This window comes from Barbus barbus, assembly GCF_936440315.1.
Source record: "Barbus barbus genome assembly, chromosome: 14".
Classification (NCBI taxonomy): Eukaryota; Metazoa; Chordata; class Actinopteri; order Cypriniformes; family Cyprinidae; genus Barbus; species Barbus barbus.
The window spans coordinates 17,394,622-17,420,195 of NC_136742.1; the positions used below are offsets into that span (position 1 = coordinate 17,394,622).

The 25,574-nt window shown below is 38.2% G+C and overlaps 1 protein-coding gene across 1 annotated transcript in view; it reads left to right on the forward strand.

The window, feature by feature from the left end:
* LOC306880358 (nesprin-1-like) overlaps positions 1-25,574 on the forward strand; it is a gene marked incomplete at its 5' end in the record, with an annotated part of 119,973 nt that overhangs the window by 4,719 nt on the left and 89,680 nt on the right. Inside the window, 38 exons of the mRNA XM_079433854.1 lie at positions 915-1,024; positions 2,365-2,472; positions 3,758-3,895; positions 4,071-4,235; positions 4,379-4,491; positions 4,627-4,795; positions 5,052-5,148; positions 6,296-6,492; positions 6,574-6,738; positions 6,974-7,123; positions 9,161-9,304; positions 9,747-9,896; positions 10,095-10,253; positions 10,932-11,096; positions 11,176-11,310; positions 11,403-11,561; positions 11,647-11,855; positions 12,610-12,676; positions 12,790-12,954; positions 13,203-13,358; positions 13,578-13,673; positions 16,895-17,035; positions 17,121-17,281; positions 18,203-18,353; positions 18,496-18,723; positions 18,825-18,923; positions 19,587-19,774; positions 19,876-19,999; positions 20,134-20,300; positions 20,424-20,577; positions 20,673-21,298; positions 22,201-22,380; positions 22,786-22,936; positions 23,025-23,189; positions 23,960-24,142; positions 24,250-24,351; positions 24,469-24,672; positions 24,898-25,105. Of these exons, the coding sequence (XP_079289980.1) occupies positions 915-1,024; positions 2,365-2,472; positions 3,758-3,895; positions 4,071-4,235; positions 4,379-4,491; positions 4,627-4,795; positions 5,052-5,148; positions 6,296-6,492; positions 6,574-6,738; positions 6,974-7,123; positions 9,161-9,304; positions 9,747-9,896; positions 10,095-10,253; positions 10,932-11,096; positions 11,176-11,310; positions 11,403-11,561; positions 11,647-11,855; positions 12,610-12,676; positions 12,790-12,954; positions 13,203-13,358; positions 13,578-13,673; positions 16,895-17,035; positions 17,121-17,281; positions 18,203-18,353; positions 18,496-18,723; positions 18,825-18,923; positions 19,587-19,774; positions 19,876-19,999; positions 20,134-20,300; positions 20,424-20,577; positions 20,673-21,298; positions 22,201-22,380; positions 22,786-22,936; positions 23,025-23,189; positions 23,960-24,142; positions 24,250-24,351; positions 24,469-24,672; positions 24,898-25,105 (6,249 nt within the window). The remainder of the gene's footprint in view (positions 1-914; positions 1,025-2,364; positions 2,473-3,757; positions 3,896-4,070; positions 4,236-4,378; positions 4,492-4,626; positions 4,796-5,051; positions 5,149-6,295; positions 6,493-6,573; positions 6,739-6,973; positions 7,124-9,160; positions 9,305-9,746; positions 9,897-10,094; positions 10,254-10,931; positions 11,097-11,175; positions 11,311-11,402; positions 11,562-11,646; positions 11,856-12,609; positions 12,677-12,789; positions 12,955-13,202; positions 13,359-13,577; positions 13,674-16,894; positions 17,036-17,120; positions 17,282-18,202; positions 18,354-18,495; positions 18,724-18,824; positions 18,924-19,586; positions 19,775-19,875; positions 20,000-20,133; positions 20,301-20,423; positions 20,578-20,672; positions 21,299-22,200; positions 22,381-22,785; positions 22,937-23,024; positions 23,190-23,959; positions 24,143-24,249; positions 24,352-24,468; positions 24,673-24,897; positions 25,106-25,574) is intronic.

Sequence of the window (25,574 nt, forward strand, 5' to 3'; positions counted from 1 at the left end):
ACCTGATATTAAGCACAAAATGCTTACAATTGCACAAAAGTGGTAAACAGCACAACCATTTTCAACACTGATAATATTAAGAAATATTTATTGAGCATCAAATCAGGATATTAGAATGATTTCTGAAGGATAATGTGACTCTGAAGACTGAAGTAATGGCTGCTGAAAATTCAGGTTTACCATCACAGGAATAAATGTCAATTTAAAATGCATTAAAATAGAAAAGAGTTGTTTTAAATTGTATTCATCTTTTACAATATTACTGTATTTATGTATTTATCTTTGACCAAATAAATGCAGTTTTGTGAGCAAAAGAGGTTTCTTTAAAAAAATTGTAAAATATTATCGACCCCAAACATTTTAATGGTAGCGTTGGTTTATGTAATATGTAGTGGAGTTTGAGACAAAGATCTATAAATTAAAACCTAAAGACTGGAAACAGAAAATAAAGAATCATGGCAAATGCGTAAGGAATGTTTCAGATTCTTGCTATAGCATTATCAAAAGTTGCAATTACTACCTGGTGTCAATTTCAAAATACACCAAAAAACATATTGTGCATATAATCTTTGAAATTTGAGTTGGTAATTTCAAGGTGTGTTAAAGCTAAATGTTAATGCATGGATGCACAAAAACAGGAGACGGGAGGTAAAGCTAAAAGGAAATGACTGTGACTGAAAAAATCAATTAAATCAAATTAGCCACAGAACAATGAACCACAATGAGTGGGTAAAAATTTCAACAAAAGAGGATGACAAACCTTTGTAGGAAGAAAGGAAGCTTTTGAATAGAGTTAGGGTTATTAGGGCCTCATCTGAAACACAGGGTGTTCATTGCAGAACCTGTATTTTATTTTAATTTTGTTGAAAATTGTAAAAGTACTGTACATTTTAATCTTCTTTAATGTGATTTAGATGTGGATGTGGATAAGCCAGATGAGAAGTCCATCATGACATATGTGGCACAGTTTCTGAAGCATCACCCAAATCGCCAAGAGACAGAGATAGGGCGGCAGCAAGAGGAGGTACTATAAATATATTTCTCATACAACTATACTTCAACCAGCATTCCATTCACTGTATGTCTCATTGTCTGATGCTCTTTACTCTGTTAAATGACCACTATCAACAGTCTGTCTTATTTGTGGATTCACGTCTCTCTAACTTACCATTTTCTTACACTATATTTCTCTCTTTATATTCCTCCCTCTGTTTTGTCCACTAATGTCTTGTTGTTTACGTGCATCCCTTTTCTGTCTCAAGTTTTATCTTGCTCCTCGAGCCATTGAAGAAATGTTAGAGGTACGTTTGCTTGTATAAAACACATTGTGCCTGCTTTGACTGCTCCGCCACTGTTTCCACCTGCTGCTGCTGCTTTGCCATGTAGTTTAAAATCCTTTCAGTGGAATTTTGCCCTTCTTTTCATCATGAGCAGCGTGGATGTTGTATGCCTCAGGTTTAATAATCCAGGGCATTGTACGCCTTTGATATGCCCGGTACAATTTTACTCCCTTTACTATTATATTTGCATTACAACTGGTTGACATTTACATGACAATAACGACCTTTGGCTTTGCGTTGATACCGATAACCTGATGATTAGCATTAGTAGCAGTCTTTAAAAAAATAATTATGGCTCATAACCAACTTGAAGTGCTGAATTGATCCTGTCACCACCTGGTCCTTTTGTAGAAACCCTTAGTTCCCTCATGCCACAGTCTGCGCGTGTTTCAAAGTCACTGTAATTTGAACAATTTTCACCTCTGTGTCATACATTTAAATTGACAATGTAGGTTTTAATATTTCAGGGCATTGTATGCCTGTGACAGCATTAGTTTCAGGGAGGCGGGGAGGAGAACACGCGGCAGACGTTGGCAAGGTCATGATATAATCATTTTGATGACCCAAAGGCATTGCCTAGTGGAAGATGCCAAAATGTATGATGAGCGCCGGAAGAATAGGCTTAATTTCATTAGAATTAGCTGAACACTGCTCTCACTTTCTCGCTCTTGTTCCTAATTCATAATAGGGAGGGTAAATGTGTGTAAAATGATTAGTATCTGCCCTGCAGAGCTGATTTCTTGCTCCCCCGTGGAGAGGTTTGGGGCAGATCCGTACAATGGAGGAGAGGAACTCTGCAAACAGCATGAGTGCAAAGTCTGCGTTGGATTTATAAATCTGGCATTAGTGATGCATGTTTGAACTGCAAAATTGTATTGAGTCGGGGGTTTAAAGTGCATTAAATTACTTTAGGTAAGCAAATGATTAGTGTAGAGCTCCCCAAGGGCCTTAAATCTGCGCAAATGTTTGCTTTTTGTCTTGTTTCTGCAATCCTAACTAACTTGGCGCTCTTTTTGTCTCTCAGAGGGAGCAGCGTAAGACACTGAGGGAGCTGAAAGCGTGGGTCGATCAGTTCGAGAGAGACTGTTCTCAAGCCCAGAGGGATGGAGGAAGTCTCGCTGTGCAGTACCAGGTGAACCTATTGGCTGAAAGCAGTGTAGTAGACAATACATGATATCAATTGGATGCCCAATGCCTGAGTGGTTAAATGGCCACTGTTCATACTGATATCCAAGACAGCAGTGTGGCTGTTGGTTGAAATACTGATATACAGAAGGGTTCGAAAGTATAGACCGTTAGTAAAAATACTTAATTTTTTTTATTTATGAAATTGAATACTACTGTTTTTACTTTAAATAATGTTATAAATAGCTGGAAGTTGACTAGCATGAATATCAGATTTTCTTGCAAATGACATTTTCTTGCAAAGAAGATACAACTCTTATGAACTGAATCAGACTCATTCAGTTAGCAAATTGTTCAGAGCCATTATTAAGTTCACAAACAGATTCCACAATAAAATGTGAGTCATTCTTTGGTTATGTCTGAACTTATTTAGAACTGAAGTGCTTCTGAATAATCATTTTATCAAGCTATGCTGTAATTTATTAACTAAAAAAATTACAAAATAATGAGAAATGTTTATTAAGCATCAAAACAGCATAGTAGATTTCTGAAGAACCACATTGAACACTGGAGTAATGTCTGCAGAAAAGAGAAAAGGAATATATATATATATTTTTTCTAATATAAAACAAATATGTTAAATAATATAATTTTACAATATTACAGTTTGAAAATTATTTTTTAAAACATTTATTAACCCCAAACTTTTAACCAGTTGTATATTAACCAGTCAGAGATGATTTGAGATTTGACATTTTCACAGTGGTGTCAGATTTTGGACACCACTGTAAAATATGGAAAAATGTAAAAAATATGGTAGATCCCAGACAAAACACTGGTTGCTTAAAACTCAGCACACTCCCACATACGCATGCAGGCAATGCTAATATACATTAGAGCTGAGAGCACTCGTTGCTCTCATAATCATGGGCACTACACACCAGTGAGCGACGTCTGTTGCTTTCTGTGGCGCCCACGGACATGTTCCATATTCAGAAGAACCAGAGCTCTAGCAGAGACCGCATGGGTAGAGAGAAAGTGGAAAATTGGAGCCCGTTATTTCATGAATACATGCATGTGCAATTTGGCTGTTTAAATTCTTTTTCAGCTTTTGGCATGTCTCTCTTTCACTCTTTTCTCTTGCTTTGTCATTTTTTGGATAGGCTGTGTTATCTTGCTGTCTTTCTCCTATTAGCATTACATTGGACGTTATTTGAATATTCAGAATTTCAGTAATTCAATTTCCTGTAGTTCTCTCTTTCTTTCACTCACTCGCTCTCTCTTTCTCTCAGACATTCAAGCGTTATCGTGTACAGTTTGAGGTGCAGAGAAGACAATTGGAAACATGCATTCAGTCCACTCAGAAGGACGGCAAGCTGACTGCAGATCAGGCTCTGGTCAAACAGGCCTGGGAGAGACTGTCTGCAAGGGTCAGATACACCATAGATTGTTATTTTTATGTGAAGCTAATTATAATAAATAGTCTAACTCTAATCCTGGTCCATTTACTTTATTTATGAATCACTGAATCATTTTTACTTTTGAGGACATTCAGATTTAGTCAAAATAAGTCCACAAAAAATAACAGTTTTTTTCTTGTTGCAGTTTTTGGATTGGCATCTACAGCTGGATAGTGGTTTGCCTCATCCTTTGGGTGAAGTTGGAGTGTGGTTACATCAAGCAGAGAAGATCCTACGAGAGGAACTGGTCCCTCAGCAAGCCCAGGACGAGACCGCCAAAGCCATTCACAAAAAGCGACTACACGACCAGGTAAAAAAAGTAAAGGAATTCTGTTTTTCAGTATGAATATTTGTGGTGTATTGGAGAGTGGATGAATGAGAATCCATTAAAATTCACTTTCTTGCTTTAACATGAATTCTGAGTCTTACATTTATCTGTGTTTTATTGTGCAGGAGATCTTAAGGCTTCTGGAAAGACACAAGCAGACCTTGCAGTTAATACACAGAGACAGATGTGTTAATAATGTCCCCATTCCCATGGAACAACTGCAAGACATGGCAGAGAGGTAAACATCATAATAGATTCTGAGATTCAGTTTCTAATAGAATTTTAAATTAAATTTGCAATGGCTATAAATAAAACTTTATATTATATTATATTATATTATATTATTAAGCTGCTTTTATTTGACTGCTTTCAGATTAAACTATATATCTACCTCCTCGCATGTTCACTTGAGCAAACTGGAATTCTGGGAGTCAAAATACTCTATGCTGGCATTTTTGACACTAGCTGAGTCCAAACTCAAATCCTGGATAATTAAATACGGCCGACTGGAATCAGTGGAGCTTTTGCTACAAAGCTATGGTGTAAGTATTCAAGCCAGAGGGATTGCAAGAGACTGTTTAACTGTCTTTAACTGTAAAAAAGTTACTTAACTGTAACTTTTATTCTTCTCTCAGCTCCTCCTTGCCTAACCATGCAAACATGTTTTCATACATAATAATTTTTGAGTCAATTCCCTCACATTCATTATATCCTAAGATACTTATTACTTTACTTTATGCTTTGATTCCACAATTAAAAGATCTAACCTTTACTTGTGTTCATTTTCTGCTTCTGTAGTCTTTTGTGGAGGGGCAGCAGTTCTTTGAGAAGTATGAATCCAGCCACCGGGCTCTTATAAACGCAGCTGAGCTCTACATTAAAGCAGACAGCTCAGGTATGCTTCATATACTGAACAATGATGTGCTTTATATGTATGCATGTATGCCTATGGTTCTGCTATATGGTAGCTTGGTAACAGCACTACAACTTTTAGCAATGATTTTGCAGTTTCATCCTTGTTTCACTGTGCAATTACTTCTTTTTCTCATCACTTTATATGAGAGTCATTAAATATGGAAAAATATGTTTTCCTGAATAACAGAAGGAGGTACACAGGGAAGAAGGGGATCTTTTTTACAGAGGCTCATGAATTTTAGCAGTAGTGGTGGCCTTGGTTGAATCAAAAAATATATTTGTAATGTAGAAAACATATCATAGCTGTGCAGATAAAGGCAGAGTTTTTTTTTTTTTTAGAGAAAATGCTTAACATTTCACCATCTCAGTGTCCAGAGGGCAGAATGATAGCAGCTCACCTTGTTTCACCCTCAGTGAGTTTAATGCTTGCAGACTCGGTAGTCAATCAGTCTCTGTGCCTGTAGCATCTTCCTGCTGTCTCTGTCTCTCTCTGTGTTTCATTCTTGCTTTTTTCCTTTTGGTTTTCTTTCTCCTTCTATGCTCATGCCCCTCTCCTCGGGCCACTGGTAAATGAGGTTTTCCCAGGCACAGAGCTCAAAAGGGAATTTCAGTCCATTAGTGCAGATACTGTATTCTAATTGGGTTTCTCTGGGCAATAGACTGCCAACATGTTGCTTTGTTCATGCCTAAGGCAATCTCAACATAGAGGTGGTCTTTGTGTTATATATCTGAAGTGTGATTGGAAGATCACAAAATACATCTCCCAGAACCCAATCACATCTTATCATTGTGATCTAGAGCAGTGATTCTCAACTGGTGGGTCGCAACACAAAACTGGGTCATGGGTCTTTTCTAAAAGCATCACAGACAGGAGACGTTGATGTCCTCTTATATTATATAAATAAATAAAATAAAATATAAATATTAGATATTAAAATAATAATAAATACTATAATAGAATTTACTGTAAAAATACTAAAATTACACTGTATATTATCACTGCAATGCTAATATATAGCAATAATAATTAACTTTTAAAAGGGAAGATTAAATACTTGTTGACATCAAGGACTGTATACTTTCATGAATCTGCTATGCTTTTGTATGTGCATGTTTTGACATTGTAGTTGAGGGAGTGGTAAAGCTCTTCCTGCGAGAGGTGTCTGATCAGTGGAGGAGTCTGTCGGTGGAGGTGCGAAGCGTAAGGTCTATGCTGGAGGAGGTGCAGTGTAACTGGCTGAGGTACAACAGTTGCGTGGCCTCATTGCAGGCCTGGCTGGAGGACGCTCAGGGAGCTCTTAGACAGCCTGAGAACACCAAACGGGTGAGACGTCCACATACTGTATATGAAAATAACTAGTAGGCTGTGTTTATAGTACATTCTCATTCTCTTTTGTTCTTCTAGGAGTTTTTTCGTAATCTTCCGCACTGGATGGACCAGCATGCTGCTATGAATGATGCAGGAAACTTTCTGATTGAGACTTGTGATGAAACAGTGACACATGACGTAAAGCATCAGCTCCTGCTTCTCAATGGAAGATGGAGGGAGCTCTTTCTGAAGGTCAAACAGGTAAACAAGCTTGTTCACATCTTAAAGACAAGAAACTGGTAAGTTTAAAGAGATGGTTCACCCAAAAATGTAAAATTCTTTCACTGAATCTTTATGCCTTTGTTTCTTTCTTCAATGTCAATGAACTGCTATAAATAATTAATTTGGTGTTTCACGGAGGAAAGAAAGTCATATGGAGTTCATGTTTAAGTGAATCCTTCCTTTAATTATAAACTCTGTTTTTCTGTCTTGACAGTATGCTCGTCTTCCTGAGACTCATAATGTGAGGATACAGCAGGACGTCAGCTTAGACATACAAGAGTTTCTGGACACTTCCATTACTAAACTTTCCTCACCGCTTCAAGTGTCATTGTTGGATGTCAAAGCCTTTATGCAGGATGTTGAGGTAAAGAGGTTTCAACAATTACTGTATTTGGAGTGTGTTGTTAAAGGGGACATCAGATACCCATTTTCCCATTTTTTTCATGATTATTTAGGGTCTTCATGAAAAATCTGTAACATACTTTGGTTAAAATTTCTCATTGGTAGTGTAAAGCAACACCCTTTTTACCTTGTCAAAAACAACTCCGTTCACAGCAACATGTTCTCACTCCCAACTCGTCACATATTGACGCTTGGTCAGGACCCCTTGGTGTCACTTTTTGATGCACAGGGTACCCCTTTAGCATAATTTGTTTGGTGTGCAGGGTCATTCGTTGCATTAAATAAGAAACCCTGGACGTCAATATGCAGAAGCAAAAGGTACTGGGAATTTTATCTTCATGATTAAATTATATATTGGGTAATAATATTGCCATTATTGCATATATGTTGGGGTGTGATTTTTCAATGTAAACGGTCACAACAGTTTTATTTATATTACACTATTTACACATTTATGAGCACATAACCCACCCCTGCCCTTAAACCTACCATTTGTCAATGAAACACAAGATATAACAGGCAGATACAACTACCGTCATAATTTATTTAAAAAAGTATTAATATTCCAAGTCTTCCGAGGCAAAATGATTGATTTGTGAGAGGAATAGACGCGATCGCCATCTCTGTCCGTCTTAAAGTTCCTCCAGTGCTGCAGTCTGTGCGTATGCGCAATTTAAAAAAATGCTGCCAGAAGAAGCCTTACGTCAGCTTTGGTTGTGAAATGCTATTAACTCTTGTGTGTCTCGTGACCGATTGCGTCATGCTACTGTCGGGAGAATCTTTTTGAATGAGATGTGAACGTGTTAACGGAGTGGGATCATTTTCAGTGATTAAAACCTTATGTTTTACTCTCTTCTTCGCATAAAGACATTGTATGGCTTCAGAAGACTTGGAATGCAACATGACTTGTTTGTAATGCTTTTATACTGCTTGTTTATGGTCAGTTTTTGCAATAAATACCTGTGACTGCACTTATATTTGCTTGTTATATGTTTTATATTGTTCAGAAATGGGTAGGGGTGGGGTTAGGTGCTCCAATGAAAGTATAAATTTTACAAATGCATGAAAACCATTAAATTAAGACAAACAACTGAAAACAACGGAGGACCCTGCACGTCGAAAAGTGACGCTAAAGGGGTCCTGACCAAGCGTCAAAATATGACTAGCTGGGAGTGAGAACGTGTTGTTCACAGCGACCCATTTCGGTGCATGTCCCTTTAAATGCTAATGAGCTCTGCTCACCCCGCCCTCTCTTACGTAGGGTGACGAGCCGTTGTCTGAGGCTGTGAAATTTAGCCACTTTTGTCGTGGAACTTGCTAACTAGCACATTATTAGGAAAGACGATTGGCAAAGATTCATAAAAAAAACAAACTTATACTCGCTTCTTTTGGAGGTGAAACTGGATCATGAATGATTCACGCGAACATAGACACATTTAGGTAGATCAGGGGGCGCATTCAAAAACAAAAGTAATCCACTGTGTCTTCAGCAGCTCAAATGTTGGGAGTAAATGACGACTGCTATGCTCATTATTACATCCAACAACAATACACTTCAATCACTTAGTAGACATTTTTGTCTACACCTGCTCCGGCGTCGAAACAATGGCAGACTGATGACAGCTCACTCAGGGCAGGTCAGTGGTAAAACGCTAGTGTCACTTAACAGTCATGGGAGGGGCCTGCCAAAAGTACATCACACTACCAAGAATCTGAGAACAGCCTGATCTGAGAAAGAGTTGATTATTTATGGGGATTTAAAAAAAAAAAAAAAAAAGCACTGGGTGGATTTTTATCATTATAGGGTGGTTGTGTACACACACTGCCAACACACATTTATGTTCAAACACCATGTAAAAGTGAATTTTGCATCTGATGTACCCTTTAATACTTTTTTCTGTATGTGGCCACAGAGAAATGATAAATGCAAGACTGTTATGCCAGTTCAGTTCATTTGAGTTCACCTAAGCTTTCTGATATAATTTCACATGCATTGTAGGACATCAAGCACAGGCTGCCCGGTGTGGAAGCACAGTATAAGGCGGCTGCTCGCTCTGCACAGCTTCTGGCCAAAGACTCTGTTCATGGTAGCGGAACTAAAGCACTTTCTTCTATAACAACCGCAGAAGCACAGCTCCATCAGGTTTGCATAATGTTTGTGCAATATTATGTTATCATTTCCATCTGAAATGTTCTAGTGTTGTTTTCTTTTGGTGGAACACAGAATCAGACATTTAGCAGGAGCATTCACACTATTCTTTTCAGTATGATGGTGATCACAGGCTTTCTTTCTTTAAGGAAGAAGAAAAGCATCATAAACATGTCTAGAACAATAAAAGTATTTTGGACCACTTCATGGTACTTTCTTTCAGTGTTGGAGCTGGACAGCCTCTGGTCACCATTCACCTTCATTATATGGAAAAGAATAGCATGAACATTCTGCTAAATATCTGATTCTGTGTTCCACCAAATAAAAACAAAATCACATAAGTTTGCAACAATATAAGGGTGAATAAATCACAGAATTGTCATTTTCAGTTACATGTCTGAGAATAAATGTTGTGTGATTGTTTGTATCCTCACAGCTGAAAGAAAAGTGTCCTTTAATTTTGAGGGAGTGCCAGGCTCTATTTCCTCTGTTAGAGGAGTTAGAGAAACAAATCTCAGCTTTCTACCAAACAGCGGAGAATGCTGGACACATCATCACACAGCAACACAACCAGGAAATGTGCCAGGTCAGTACAGACCACGGGGAGAAAAAGATTATTGGACCATGAAGAATACAGTGTGCTGAAGTAGTAATTATCTGACGAATAATAAGTGCCTGTCTTCTGTAATCCCTCAAGGATTCAGTAGGGAAAAGGTCCCAGGCTGTATCTGTGTGAACTAGAATTGATCTCTATGTTTATTTCAATTTTATTCATTTTTGACAGGAGCTACAAACTCAGCAGCAGACATGTAAGCGTTGCGTTTGTGATATGGAGCGCACTTACCTGTCCCTACAGAGGGCGCTGTGCTGTGCGAAATCTCTACACAATTTTGAAATGTCGCTCCTGCAGAACAGAGTAACCGAGATTCAGACCACTGCACAGGTTAGACTACATTACAGATGTGCAAAGAAAATTTCATACACAACCATTCAAAAGTTTCTTTTTATTCAGAAAGTTGTTTAAAAAAAAAGTAAATAAAATTTTAGTGTTACAGAATATATCAGTTTCAAATAAAGGCTGTTCTTTTCAACTTTCTGTTTATCAAAGAATAATCTTTTCCACAGAAATATTAAGCAACACAGCTGTTTTCAATGTTGATAAAATAAGCGAGAGCATCAAATCAGAATATTAGAATAATTTATGAAGGATCATGTGTTTTTGAAGTATAAATAAATAAATAAATACAATAAGATTTTTTTTTTGTAAAGAACCATATGTGTGTGTGTGTGTGTGTAAATATATATATATATATATATATATATATATATATATATATATGTATATATATATATATATATATATATATATACATATATATATATTTACAACATAGTGAACACGGACTATCTCCAAAATAAAAAAAAATTACATAAATAAATAAAGCACCGTAAAAGTACGTATTCCATATGACTTCTTCTGAAGTCATACAAAATTTAAGGCATCATTCAATGAAAATCCTTACCTCTGCTGCCTCTCTAAGTGGAGATTCTCTAACTCTTGCTTGTGTTCTTTTTATCAACTACAGAGCTGATAGAGTGTTCTGTGTTCTGCTTTGGTCAGGCTCTGATGCAGGAGGCTTTAGAATGGAGGCAGGTGGCAGAGTCTAATGGCAACCTCATGCGGAGATATGAAGAGTCTCGTGCTGACCTGGAGAAGGCCCTGCGCGTGGGCCAGGCCTGTTTAAAGGAAAGGGGAGAATCAGATGAGCTGTTCCGCAAACATAATGTACGTCAGTAATGTCTTACCCTTCAAACATATTTAGCTTGTCCTGTTTCTCTAATTAAGTGTGTAATTATTTGCTCAGGAGTTCTTTGGGCGACTGGACCAGCACATTTTAAGTGCTTATTTAAAGGCGTGTGATGACCTCACTGATATCATCTCTGAGGAAGACCAACAGAGTCTGCGGGAGACGGTCAGACGTCTGCACAAGCAATGGAAGGTCAGTTGAAAGGTTAAAAAAGATGAAAATGAAGACAGTTTAACAGGAACTTCTCCTAAAGGATTAATCATGATGCATTGTCTTTCTACCAGGACATTCAAGCTGAGGCCCCATCCCATCTGCTCAGACTCCGAGTGGAAACAGAGAGGCGTTTGGTGATGGCCATGCTACAGGAGTGTCGGGTAGAGCTGAAAAGGGAGGACAAGGCCCTGCTCACAGCCAGCAGTGAAAGAATGATCAAAGAACACAGGGTGAGATACAACAGATGAAGAAAAGATCATGCAAGTTACATTTCATGAAAATTCAATATTAACATTTATTTATGTGTCTTTATAGGCCTTTTTCAGACAGAAAAACCCACTTTCTGCTTGTGAGAAGCGACTAAAGACAATGGAACATCTCTGTCAGGATCTTCCAGAGAATGACATGGGCCATCAAATGCTGGAGGAGGCCAGAGATCATCTTTTGGAGGTCAGGGGTTTAGTAGAACGAACACACTTGAGACTACAACAGCACCCGGATAAATGGAAAGAGTGGCATGCCAGGTGAGATGCAAATATTACATTTTAAGGTGGGACACAGTACAGATGTTAATTTCAATTAAATTAAAAAAAGTAAATTAGTTAACATTTTTATGAAATGCACTTTAGAGCTGAACTTTAGAGTGATTTTTGACATACTTAAGCGAGGCTCTTTTGTTAAATTTGTATCTAGTTTTTTATGAAATTATAATTAATTATATTAAAGTATACTGCTGAATATAGCATTTATTATAAAATAAAATGTATTTAATGTAATTTCTATTGAACGTTGTATGCAGTGTATTTAAATTTAAATTCTTAATTTTACAATTCTTTATTTTTATAATGATGAACTTGCAATTTAGTATTTATATAATATGCTTCTATAAAATATTTTAACTTTGAATACAATAAAATAAAATAACACACTATAGTTAAAATTATAATCAAGTACTTGTGCTCTAGTATACACACACACTGTATTTAGTATACATACGTTATTGACAAAAGTGTGTCAATAACAAATGTGTATGACAAAATATTATTAAAACATAAGTATTTAAAATGTACTTTAAAATTATTAATTTGACATTATTATAAAATGCACTTTTTTATAAGTGTACTTAAGTGTGTTAAGAAGCAGTCATTAAAGTGTACTTTTTATTAAAATACATTTCAAATTTGAATTAAGTGCACTTTCTCACAAGGGACAACATATGCTGGTGATCAGGTTGTTTGAAATTTTCAGTATTTTTTTTTTTTTTGTGCTGTGCTCCAGGTTCAGTGAGCTATCTGGATGGCTTCTTTCCCAGCAGACGACTGATGCTGAAATCTCCTCTGTCCAGGTAAGCTCACCCCAAATTTACATGATTAATGCTTATCTGCATACTGTATATGTGAACGCAGACCACTGTCTGCTGTGTGACTTCAGCTGACCTCTCTCTTCCTCCTTCTGCAGATGCAGCGTCGGGCGGTAAAGGCTCAGGATGAGACTCTGGACTATCTCAAAGCTCGTCTCGCTGTCCTGGAGGACATAAGTCCTGAGAGTGAGGTTCACACACAGAGAGCTGCTCTTGATAAACTCTCACAACAGTTTTCTGCACTGCTGCTGTCTCTGTCTGAGGTGAAGGGTGGTCTTCATGTCTTCGTGTTTGCTCATTGGCCATAAATGCCATGTTCACTTTGGAAAGGAAATGTATGCAAAAAAAAAATTTATGCAAATGTTAATATATGGCTATTGGAATATAATTTTCCATTTTTGCATATCATCTACAGGAACTTTGCATTGTACAGATATCTGTGGCATTACTGTTCATGATATTTTGCTCTGAAGATATTTTGCATGGTTAAACTCTTTTACTGTTTTCTCAGGATCCGAGTCCAGTGGTCAATGAAGGGAACATAAAGACTGTAGAGGAGGTGAAGGAGGAGGTAAATGAAGAGGAGGTGATCCAGACTCAGGAGCACAGAAGAATACTGAACGCAGAGAATGTAACAGAGGCCAAACAGCTGCTCCTCATTCACCAGGTAGAATTCATTTTGTTGACACACATAATGCAATAGACATGATTAATCTGCTCATCGATTTTATTTGCAAATCTGATTGCTGTCAATAAGTGACTCTTTGTCATGCATGATATTCCAAGGGGGAAAATCTCAGAATCATCATTTATTTTATTTTTGTCTTCCCCTTCTATTTTCATTTCTCGCTCTTGTCTGTCTCACTCTTTCATGGTGTGTACTTAGCAAAATATGAAAACCCAGCACAAAAAAGAGACAGATCTCCGTTCTCAAGGTAATTTCTGTAAAGAAGACTGGGCAGCTCACGAGAAACACCTGCAGGTAATGCTTTCAGTCAAGTAATGATATTTGTACATAGGCCATATTATGTGTCTAATTAGAAAGATTTCCATATTTTAGCTTATAGCTTAACAGCTTTCACTGGGGGGGGGGGGGGGGGGGGGGGGGACTTTTTGAATTTGAAGATCAGGGTAAATTTTACTTATTTAGTCTTCTTGGAAACATGTAACTATGTTCTGTAGACTCTGAAGGGGCAGTGCTAAATGAAAAAAAAGATATTTAAGAAAAATTTGCAAAAAGGTACACATCTCCATTCTGTTCAAAGGTTTTCACCCCCAGGCTCTTAATGCATGGTTTTTCCTTCTGGAGCATTAGTGAGTGTTCGAACCTTCTGTAATAGTTGCATATGAGTCCCTCAGTGTGAAATATCTTATTCAGGTCAATACTAAATAAACAATAACATGCATTTTGTGTGATCACACTTATTTTGGTAAAATAATTAACATTTTGCAGATTCTGAAAGGGGGATATAAACTTTTGACCTCAACTGTACATCACTGTATGCGTGTGTGTGTGTGTGTGTGTGTGTGTGTGTGTATATATATATATATATATATATATATATATATATATATATATATAAATATAATGTGACGAGTCGGCTGCCTCCCCCCTGTCCATCATCACCACCCCGTCCCATATTCGCCGCCCTTCACCAGGCTCCCGACAGGAGTGGGTGTGTGAGAGAGGAGGGGCGCTGAAACAGCCAGGGCTGGCGGCGTGTGATGAGGCGCACCTGACGTGAATAGAGCCTCATCACCGCCGCCGTTAAATGCCGAACGCGCCTCTCCTCGGGAGACCGGTCTCTTCCCGTGCATGCACGCTGGTGTCCTCGTGGGTCCAGGAAGGGAGCGTCGAGGAGGACTGCCGCACCCGTTAGGCGGCTGACGGGCTAGGATGCCGAGCCGCCGAGTCCCCCCAGAAGTGCCGGGACCCCGAAGATGGACGAAGCCGCGCCAGAGACGCCGCCGCCACTCGCTCCCGGCCCCGAGAGGGGAGCGCGTGCGGCCACCGGACTCCGCCCCTTCCCTGGACCCTTCCCTCCTGAACACTGCCCTCCTGCACAGCCCCGCAGCACGACGAGGACACCAGATCCCCGTTTATTTTGGACACTTTTCCCCCTTTGGACACTTTATTTTGATATATTGTTTAATAAAAACCTCTCCGAGGCTTGACGCCACGCCCACTGTGTCTGTCGTTGGCTCCTCCCGCCACAATATATATACATACATACAGTATCTCACAGAAGTGAGTACTCCCCTCACATTTTTGTAAATATTTTATGATATCTTTTCATGTGACAACACTGTGACAACCATTAATGTCTAAACCGCTGGCCACAAAAGTGAATACACCCCTAAGTGAAAATGTCCAAATTTGGCACAAAGTGTCAATATTTTGTGAGGCCACCATTATTTTCCAGCACTGCCTTAACCCTCTTGGGCATGGAGTTCACCAGAGCTTCACAGGTTGCCACTGGAGTCCTCTTTCACGCCTCCATGATGACATCACAGAGCTGGTTGATGTTAGAGACCTTGCGCTCCTCCACCTTCCATTTGAGGATGCCCCACAGATGCTCAATAGGGTTTAGGTCTGGAGACATGCTTGGCCAGTCCATTACCTTTACCCTCAGCTTCTTTAGCAAGGCAGTGGTTGTTTTTAGGGTCGTTATCATGTTGGAATACTGCTCTGCGGCCCAGTCTCTGCTTCAGTATGTCACAGTACATGTTGGCATTCATGGTTCCCTCAATGAACTGTAGCTCCCCAGTGCCGGCAGCACTCATGCAGCCCCAGACCATGACACACCCACCACCATGCTTGACTGTAGGCAAGACACACTTGTCTTTGTACTCCTCACCTGGTTGCCGCCACACGCTTGACACCATCTGAACCAAATAAGTTTATCTTGGTCTCATCAGACCACAATGGTTCCAGTAATCCATGTCCTTAGTCTGCTTGTCTTCAGCAAACTGTTTGCGGGCTTTCATGTGCATCATCTTTAGAAGAGGCTTCCTTCTAGGACGACAGCTATGCAGACCGATTTGATGCATGGTCTGAGCACTGACAGGCTGACCCCCCACCCCTTCTGGCAACACTCATACGTCTATTTCCCAAACACAACCTCTGGATATGACTCTGAGCATGTGCACTCAACTTCTTTGGTCGACCATGGCGAGGCCTGTTCTGAGTGGAACCTGTCCTGTTAAACCGCTGTATGGTCTTGGCCACCACGCAATCTTTTTATAGCCTACGCCATCTTTATGTAGAGCAACAATGCTTTTTTTCAGATCCTCAGAGAGTTCTTTGCCATGAGGTGCCATGTTGAACTTCCAGTGACCAGTATGAGAGAGTGAGAGCGATAACACCAAATTTAACACATCTGCTCCCCATTTACACCTGAGACCTTGTAACACTAACGAGTCACATGACACCGGGGAGAGAAAATAGCTAATTGGGCCCAATTTGGACATTTTCACTTAGGGGTTTTCTCACTTTTGTGGCCAGTGGTTTAGACATTAATGGCTGTGTGTTGAGTTATTTTTAGGGGACATCAAATTTACACAGTTATACAAGCTGTACACTCACTACTTTACATTGTAGCAAAGTGTCATCAAAAGATATAATAAAATATTTACAAAAATGTGAGGGGTGTACGCACTTCTGTGAGATACTCTATATATATATATATATATATATATATATATATATATATATATAGAATTGAATTATGATTGATATGATTGATGTGTGTAAAATATATTAAAAAAAATAGAATCTTGTAACTAATGCTAGTTCTCAATTAAATTGTTTTGTTATGCCAAGCTAAAATATTTTTTGATTAAGTATAAATTGTAAAAATAAATAAATAAAATAAATGTTAAATAAATAAATAACCTTATACTTTATCCTTATCCAGTAAGTCAACTGGAAAAGTCATGGGCACTTTGAATGTTAGTGTGGAATCAAAAAGACCTTTAAATGCCCCTTTCTTCAGAGGGCCGAGCTTGTTTCCAGCAGACAATCATTACTGTTTGGCAACTGTTCGAGTGCATACTTACTGTTTATGCATAAAGTGTAAGCCTGTAATGCAACATGAAAAACTGCAAGAAATGTAATCACTCAGATTACTTTCAGTTGGCTTCACCTCTACAACACTTTGTGGTGAAATGGTACAGTGATGTGTGATTCTCATTGGTCATTAGGTCACTGTGAGTGCATGGCAGGAGTTTGACGTGGAGAGAGAGGCCATCTGGCAGTTTGTTTGTCTTGTCAGTCCTATCCTGCAGAGGGAGCTTATCTTCAGCAGCCTGGACAACTTCAAGATTGAAATGAAAAATGTTAAAGTGAGAGCACAGACAGAAAATGTAGTAGTTTGTTTAATGAACTTTGGGCTGAGAATAATACTCATATCTGTGTGTGTTTGTTTAGGAGATTCATGAGCAGGGTAACATGTTTGCTGTAAGAGCTGAGTCCCTGGTGAAGAAGGCAGCCGATATTAAACTTGGTTCTCAGAATCAGTCCTTGCTACAGGATCAGGCCCAGTCCACAAACGAGAGGCTGCAGGAGATACTGGCCAGCCTCAGGAAAACGTAAGACAGAATTAAGTCAAAATGTCTGTGTCTACTGTATATACATGTACTGTACAATTCAAGAATATTTCATTTCAATTATGTCAGATTGTGGCAGTCTGCTGCATTTTCAACAACCTCACCCAGAATTGTTATATTTTTGGGCATATTTGCAATGTTATCTCATTCTGATCAAATCTTCTAGTGAATTGGGTGCTTAATAATGCAGACAAAGTGTACAAATGCTATCAAACACTGTGTGCAGAGCACTTTCATGACTATGTAACAAACTTAAGTACACTTTTAAAAAGTGCCAATTGTAACAATGTCAAATTAAAACTTTTACTTAAATGTACCATCATGTTACTAAACATACTAAACAACATGTAAACTATTTTAAATTTTTTTAAAAAGATTTAAATTTTTACATAGTTTGTAATTTGTAGATTTTAGTACTACATTGCAGCTTTATTACAAATGTGTAATTACGAATATATTTAAAATACATGTCATGAAATGACATGACATAACATATAATTTTTAATAAAAATTACATTAAAGTATATTTCAGATTGCCATTTATGTTATACCTCTTAGTACATTTGGCAGTACACTTTAACTCTTTACAATAGGAGTAATTATGAAATGACACATTAAAACTGTATTTAAAAAATAATATATTTAAAAATAAAAATCTAAGTATGTCAAAAAAAATCTTAAGTCAATTAATTGCATTTAATATATATTTAAAATATAATACATTTTCATTTAATTGTGTAAATAACATGAAATTAAGTGTCTGAAAACATTACATTCATTTTGCACTTAATTATATTCTTCTAAAGTATATTATTTCTGCCCTTGGTTATCATTTTAAATGCATGCTGAAGTGACCACTTTTCACAAGTGGTGTTTCTTTCCTGTTTGTCTCTGTTTCAATAGCTTGTCAGATCTGGAGATGATGCACAGATGGTGGCAAGGCTTCAGCCGTGAGTCTGAGGCTTTCTTCTCTTGGGTCTGTGATAGTAAGAAGGAGCTTGAAGCTTTCAGCAGAACCTCTGCCAACCTGGATGAGCAGATACACACTGTGGAGGTAAACAGAGATAATGGATGTTGTAAACCTGGATCAGAAGACTGTAACTTAATAAACATAACCAAATTAACCAGACAACATGATAGGTTTCATTTAGCGCTCAGTGAATGATGTCTCCTGGTTGTTTTTCGCTCATTCTTAGATGCTGAAGGAGGGCTTAGAGGAGAAGATGGATGTCTTTAGTCGATTGGAGGCAGAGTTTCAGACCTTAATTCATTTCGTCACACCTAATGAGGCAGGGCGAATTAAAGCACGTCTGATGCTGATTGGAAGATACCGGGAGGAGTTTAAAAACAGTCTGGAGCAACAAGAAACAGAGCTTCACTCTAGCTTGAAAAATACAAAACAATTTATCCAAGATCTCAATGAGGTGACACTACAAACAGTACATGGCTTTATCTACTCCTCTGAATTGATATATTATTTAAGCCATTCTAGATGTGTGTTACTCAATGTTTTCATGCACCTTAGGTGGAATGTTTCCTGAATGGACTACAGGAAAAACTGAACGTACCAGTTACTTCATGTACATCAGCATCAATGACATATAAAACACTCCATGAACATATGGTTAGTATTACATGTGTTTGGGAACAGATGACTTAAAAACCCAACTAAAACAATCTCCATAACATATACACTGTACCATATTGGCCAGGGGTGTCAAACTCAAATCTGGGGCCACTAACCAAGAGCTTCAACAAATACCATTATTTATACAATCATCACATTCTAATTTTGATGTATATTGGTCGGAAATTCTTTAAATGGAAAAGGGCTAAAATATATATCAATCAGTTCACATGTACAGTATGATATTTTTGAATATTACATTTTATTTCAGTCAGATAAATAAAATTAAGGATTAGCTGCGGAATGTCTGTTTGTTGCCGTCTCCTAGGATACAGCTTCAGTTCATCTTTGTGTTTTATAATAAGCCATGTGGAAAAATATATTGACTGCTGTTTAATAATCCTTAAGAGACTATTGAAGACTAAACCAAAACACAGAAAGTAAAAATCAATTTGCAGACTGGCTTAAAGGATAAACTATTTACACTTGAAAAGCCCCAAATTTGGCCTGTGGGCCATAAGTATGAGACCCCTATTCAAGACCATATACAGTTACGTTTCTCTTAACTGTTGTTTTTAAAAAATATATGTTTATTTAAAGGCCCCTGAATCTGCTAGAGTAACATTTTTGTGAAACCAACTGCATTTCTTTCATTCTCAGGATGTAGTGCAGCGCCTACAGCAGCTGGGGCCCAGACTGATGTCTCTGAGTCTGGGCTGGAGGAGGCTGTCTGATGGCGGACGGCTAGAGAAAGCTGTGGCTGACCTTCTGCAAGCTCACAAATTACATAGCCAGCAAGCCACTGAAAAACAATCAAAACTGGAAAACCTGTTGACTCTGTGGCAAAGGCATGTGTTTGAATGTATTTGTTACAAAGTGTGTGTTGAGAGGTCTTTGTTCCACAAATTAAAACTAATGTAAAACGCAACTTTTTGACTCTGGTTTTTAGGTATGAGAGAGATCTCTCACTTTTGCAGTCCTGGTTGAACAGGTGCGAATCTCTGTGCAGTTCAGATTCTCCATACCTGACCACAGACAATGTGAAGCTACACAGCCATCTTCTGATGCTACAGGTGAAGCCAGAGGCATTTTAGAGATTTTTTTAACACTCTTGGTTGCTTTTTTTAAAATCCTGTTGTGTGAAAATGTGGTAACTGTCTTTAATGGCAAATAACCCATAATTTTTTTTCTCCGTATGTTGTACCAGGATATGCAGTCAGAAGTTCCCACTCAGGAGGCTTTGTTGGAAAGTTTGGAGACCCGTGCAGAGTCTCTGTACTCTTCGGCCTCAGAGGAAAGGACCACAGAGCTTAGAGATCTTGACTGTAACCTGGAGGAGAGGTGGTGTTCTCTCAGTACCAATATACCACTCAGGTACTAACAACATCATTTTTTGCCTTTTTAGTCCTGTTTGCTGATGTTCTCATAAAATATTCATGAGAAATTATTTCTTTAATATGGATGGGTGGGAGCTGACCTTCAATTTTGTATTTTCAGGATTCAAGAACTTCAGTCCCATCTTTCTAAGTTGGAACAGTTCAATCAGATCTTGCTTGCTCTGACTCAGTGGAGTGAGAACTTCCTCAGGCACATCCAAAGCACTTGCAAAGTCAGCATCACTGATCTACAGTCTGCTCATTCCAAAACCAAGGTACATTATGTCTTAATAGTATATCATCCAATCATCATCCTTTCATGTCTAAATTGAAAAATATATAAGTATCTGTTTCCTCCAATGGTTAAAAGGAGGACAAGATGTCCCTTCAGACCCAGGGAAGGTCACTGGAGGCCTTACAGCCACATCTAGATGCCCTCAGCCCATCTTTAGCCCCAAAAGACCTGCAGCATCTCCAGACCAGGAAGGAAGACTGCCTTCAACTCTTCAGTGAAACTCAGAGTTTAGTAGAGCATCGGGATGAAGCTCTGCTCAAACTAAAAGACTTCTGTGAGACCTACAATAAAGTCAGAACGTCTCTACAGACATTCCAGGATACTGTTGAAGGAAGAGGGAGCTGGGATGACTCCAAAGTCAGGGAAATAAATCAGGAACTTGGGGACCTCGCCAAGGAGTTAGCTTGTCTGGAGGTGCAGGCCATTAGCCTGGATATCATCCTGAACAAAGCACATTTTCACTTACAGATGGCAGAGGAGGAAAGAACATCCTGCAGAGGGCTGGTGGATGATGTTGCGTTGAGTGTCCAGGTGCTTCAGAGAAGCATTGGGACAAAGCAGAGTGAGGCAGAGGCACTAGCAACCATGTGGAGTTTCTTTAGGGGACGGAAGGAGCTGCTGCTTGGGAGTCTGGCAAAGCTGGAAGACAGAGCCAATATACCATGGCCTACAGAAGCTAGCACGCATGCCTTTCAACAGAGGTACAGGCACTTATGTTTTCTATGCCATTACTGTCTTTAGGGCCTTTTCACACCAGTTATGATGTGGCTGGTATTTAGTATCTGGTATTGAAATCAATTTGAGTATGATTACAATTGGACAGCGCTACATACTGTACAGAAATAGAGGTGTAAACAGGGTTCAAAATGTTTCAGAGATAATGAACAGTGCATCATGTCCACATCGCATTTGCAAGACAAATTTGTCCCAACATCAGCAAAAGACTTTGACCAAAATAAACACTTAAAACCTCAGTTTTATAAAATGTATAATATATATTTAATATAATTTCTATATATTAAACTTAACTCTGGCGTTGTGGTTATTTAAGTGTAATGTAAATATATAAAATAAATAATACTGTGGAAGCAAATATATCTTTCATATTATTTAGAGATTATATATTAATAATAATAATAATACAAAATTATATTCTTCATTTTCGTTTTAATTTTAGTTACAGTTTTAGTAATTTTGTTGTGTGTCATTTTTAGTAGTTTTTTTCTTATATTCTTATATCTATATAGGTTTTGCTAAAATTTATTTCAGTTTTAGTAATTTTAATACACAAAGTAAAACTAAATTAAATTGACTGGAAATGAGAATTATTTTATTTCTAGTAATGAAAAAGTTTTTTATGATTAAAAAAAAAAAAAAAAAAACTATAATAACCCTGGTGTGTGTGTGTGTGTGTGTGTATAGTTATTTCAGAATTAATTTATGTGTTTTATAATAATATGTAGAAGCATTCATATACAATATACAGTGTGGACTTCACATTTAGTTGGTTACTGTGAGTAAATGTACGAGTTTTGTAATTTTACTGTAACAATAGCAGAATTTGTGATATGCTGTTTTAATAATTTTCTGTGTTTTTTTTCAGGTTGTGGTTGCTGAAGCAGTTGGAAGAGGAGCTCCAAGCCCTGCAGCACAGCCAGCTGTGGTTGGGAGAAAGAGGAGAACAACTGGCCCACAGAGACCCTGAGCTGGCATTGGAAGCCCAGCGGGACGTAGCCTTGGTCCAGTCCACCTGGGAGAGGATTAGGGCAATTATTGTGGAGGAGTGAGTATTTCACTATCCAAGCCTTATACACTAAGTTCCCATTGAAACTTAGTATGTTTGGATAGATGAATGGTTTGTCAAATTGAACTTGATATGTATGACTTATGGGAGGGAGAGGCTGGACTGGGCCAGTGCATTGATGGATGGGTGTTTTGACAGGGTGTGATTGTTGCCATGTTTAAATGCGATTTAAATGTGGTTTATTGTGTGTGCGTTGTTTGATGGATATGTGGGTGAATCTCTAAATAGATTATCCTTTGGATTAAAGAAACTGAAGAAAGGGGAGAGTGTTTTGAGCTATTGCCAAAACTTGACTACAGTGCGTGTTTGCAAAGCTCTATAGACGTTCCCCTCACTTCGTGCCTGAAATCTGAGACTCGGCTGCTTGTGTTTGTTCCCGTACAGCCATGACCTTTGTGCAAACCTACTGGAGCTTTGTAGGGAATATCAGACCCTGAGAACCAGGATCAGCTCGGTCGTAGAGAGAGCTCATGCCATCACAGTGGCCCACTCGGACCCACACAACCCAGAGGATATCCGCAGAGCTTTGTCACGGGTTAGTGCCTCAGTGTGTGCGACCTATTAAACAGATTTAGATTATGATAACAAGCACACAGGTAATAAGGTTATCTCTGTTTGCTCAGCTGGAAGCAGTGAGGCCAGAGTTGGTGGCCACTAAGGAGGACCTGAATAAGCTCATTGGTTCAGGCAAACACCTGACTGGCGTATTGAAGAAGCTTCCAGAGGAAAGCGTTCAGAGTGAAAATGTCACAACGGAGATAGATGCCCTTGTTGATCAGTGGCTGGATGTGAGTGCATTACAGTAAATGCCTTTCGTTAGACATCATTTGGCATGCTTGGTTTAGTCCCCATCACTATGAAATAACTTGAGGCAGGGATGTATCAAATCAGGGGAAGCATTTTCTATCATCAAACATGTAAATATGCTCATTTGAAAACTTGAATTGGTCATTAAGAATGATTGCTCCTTCAAATGACTGTGTAACAAATTAATGAGAACATTGAGAATAGGCACTCAATGTGAAATGGGAGCTAGTTAAAATCATTATGTATTAATATTTTCTATCAGTTTAGTTTTTTCAGAACTTAATTTCTTAATTTTGATATTGTAAAAAATATATAGATTTATGATATTGACCATTTATTGGTTGTCATACAGATATTGTCTTTTTGATACGGGCCAGAATTACAGTATAAATGCATACTTTATTCTTTATATTTATCATTTATTTATTGTTTTTATGTTACAACACCCCCCCCCCCCCCCAAAAAAAAAGTATTGATGAAAAGAAAGAAGGTTGAAGCACTGAAATGTACAAACGTAGTCATAAACATGATACAAAAAGCACTAAAATTTTCAAACATAGATAAAGTAGTAGGTATACTAAGTACAAAGAAAATTCTAGACATATATCGCCTGGATGGTGATGCATAATATGAAATATATGCATCCCTTATTCTGCTGGTGAAATGAGCATGTCTACTCATTCAACTGTGTTCTTCTTATTGTTTACACCATATTATGTACATGATGCACTTATGGTTCATTATTGTGCAGATCTCTGAGAGGATGGATGCAGACATCAGTCTTTACACTCACTCTCTTGAGCTGTGGAATGACATTAATAAAATGGCCAATGACATTGAGTGTTGGAGTGCCATCTCTGTCAGTGAGCTCAGTGAGGGAGCTGCCAGTCTCCTCTCCACTCATGACATGGAAGAACACCTCTATGAGTTCAAGGTGAGATCTATTTAGCCAATACAAATTTAACGTTGTAAAAGAAACCATAACATGACAAAATACTAAAATATGTTAAAATAAGAATCAGAATTTCTGTGTTTGTACAGCTGGAGTTGGATAATAAAGAAGGTGAACTGAAGACCTTGCAGGCAAAAATGACACAGCTACAGGAACTGATGAAAACCCAGCACATACACACTGAACTGCAGGTAATCATCAGCAATGGTTGTGACGTGCTGTTTCATCATCTAGAATGTAAAAAGATTAAAAACACACTGCAATTCATGGCCACTTGTAAACCTAGCACGTGTTCTTGCTCTTTTGAGGTGATGGCTGCAGATCTGAGGAAGCAGATTTCCCATGCTGCAGAGGTGTATGAACAGACCAAAGGCATGTATAAAGACTTCAACTCCCAGAAGCAGCAGCTTCAAGACCTAATTTCCCAGATTTCAGAGCAGCTGAAGACCTCAGAGGACTCGCTATCAGAGTTTTCATCATCCTCTGACCCAGAGAATTTTGTTAAGATCAAGGTTAGTGAATTGGCTGAATTTTATTTAAATACCGAGGCAGAATTCTGTCTAAGTAGGCTAAGCTAGACTGTTATACACAATACAAGTCAAATATTATGATGAAATTCCCAATGATTTATCCAGCCCACCAGTTAATTTCAAGTGGGAGTCTTGAAGGGTCTTTATTACCGTGTAACATTCAATTAAAAATGATACACCCTGTTTTTTTTCTCCCTGTTCTGTTAGGAGGTTGAGAGGTCACAGAAACAGTTAGAGGTGAGTCTGGATGTAGTAAGTGAGTCTCTCAGAGCACTGTGTAGAACGTATCCAACTCAGCACCTGACCCTGTTGCGTGACGCTGTCTCCCACCTGGTCAAGAGGAATGAGGAAGTGACACAACGCCGCAGCCAGATCCTGGGGTCTCTTCAGGATGCTCTTCTGCAGTGCTTCAATGGTGAGTGTAACAGTAAATAATAATAAATGAATGAATAGTAAGGTTAAGGTAACACTTTATTATAAGGACCAATTCTCAGTTGCTTATTAGCATGCCTATTATTAACACATTGGCTGTTTATTAGTGCTTATAAAGCACATATTGTGCATGACCATATTCTACATCCCTAATACCTAAACTTAACAACTGCCTTACTAACTATTGATAAGCAGCAAATTAGGAGTTTGAGGCAAAAGTCATAGTTAATGGTTTGTTAATGGTGAGAATTTAACCTTAAAATAAAGTGTGACCAATAGTAATGTATTTAACATTAATTAAATTATAAAACACTTCCAAGGTTTTATTTTGTTTTTTTATATATATTTTTGAAAGACATGTCTTATACTCACCCAGGATGCATATATTTGATTAAAATGCAATAAAACAGTATTGTATATTATAAACAGTAATATATGTGCAATATTATGGA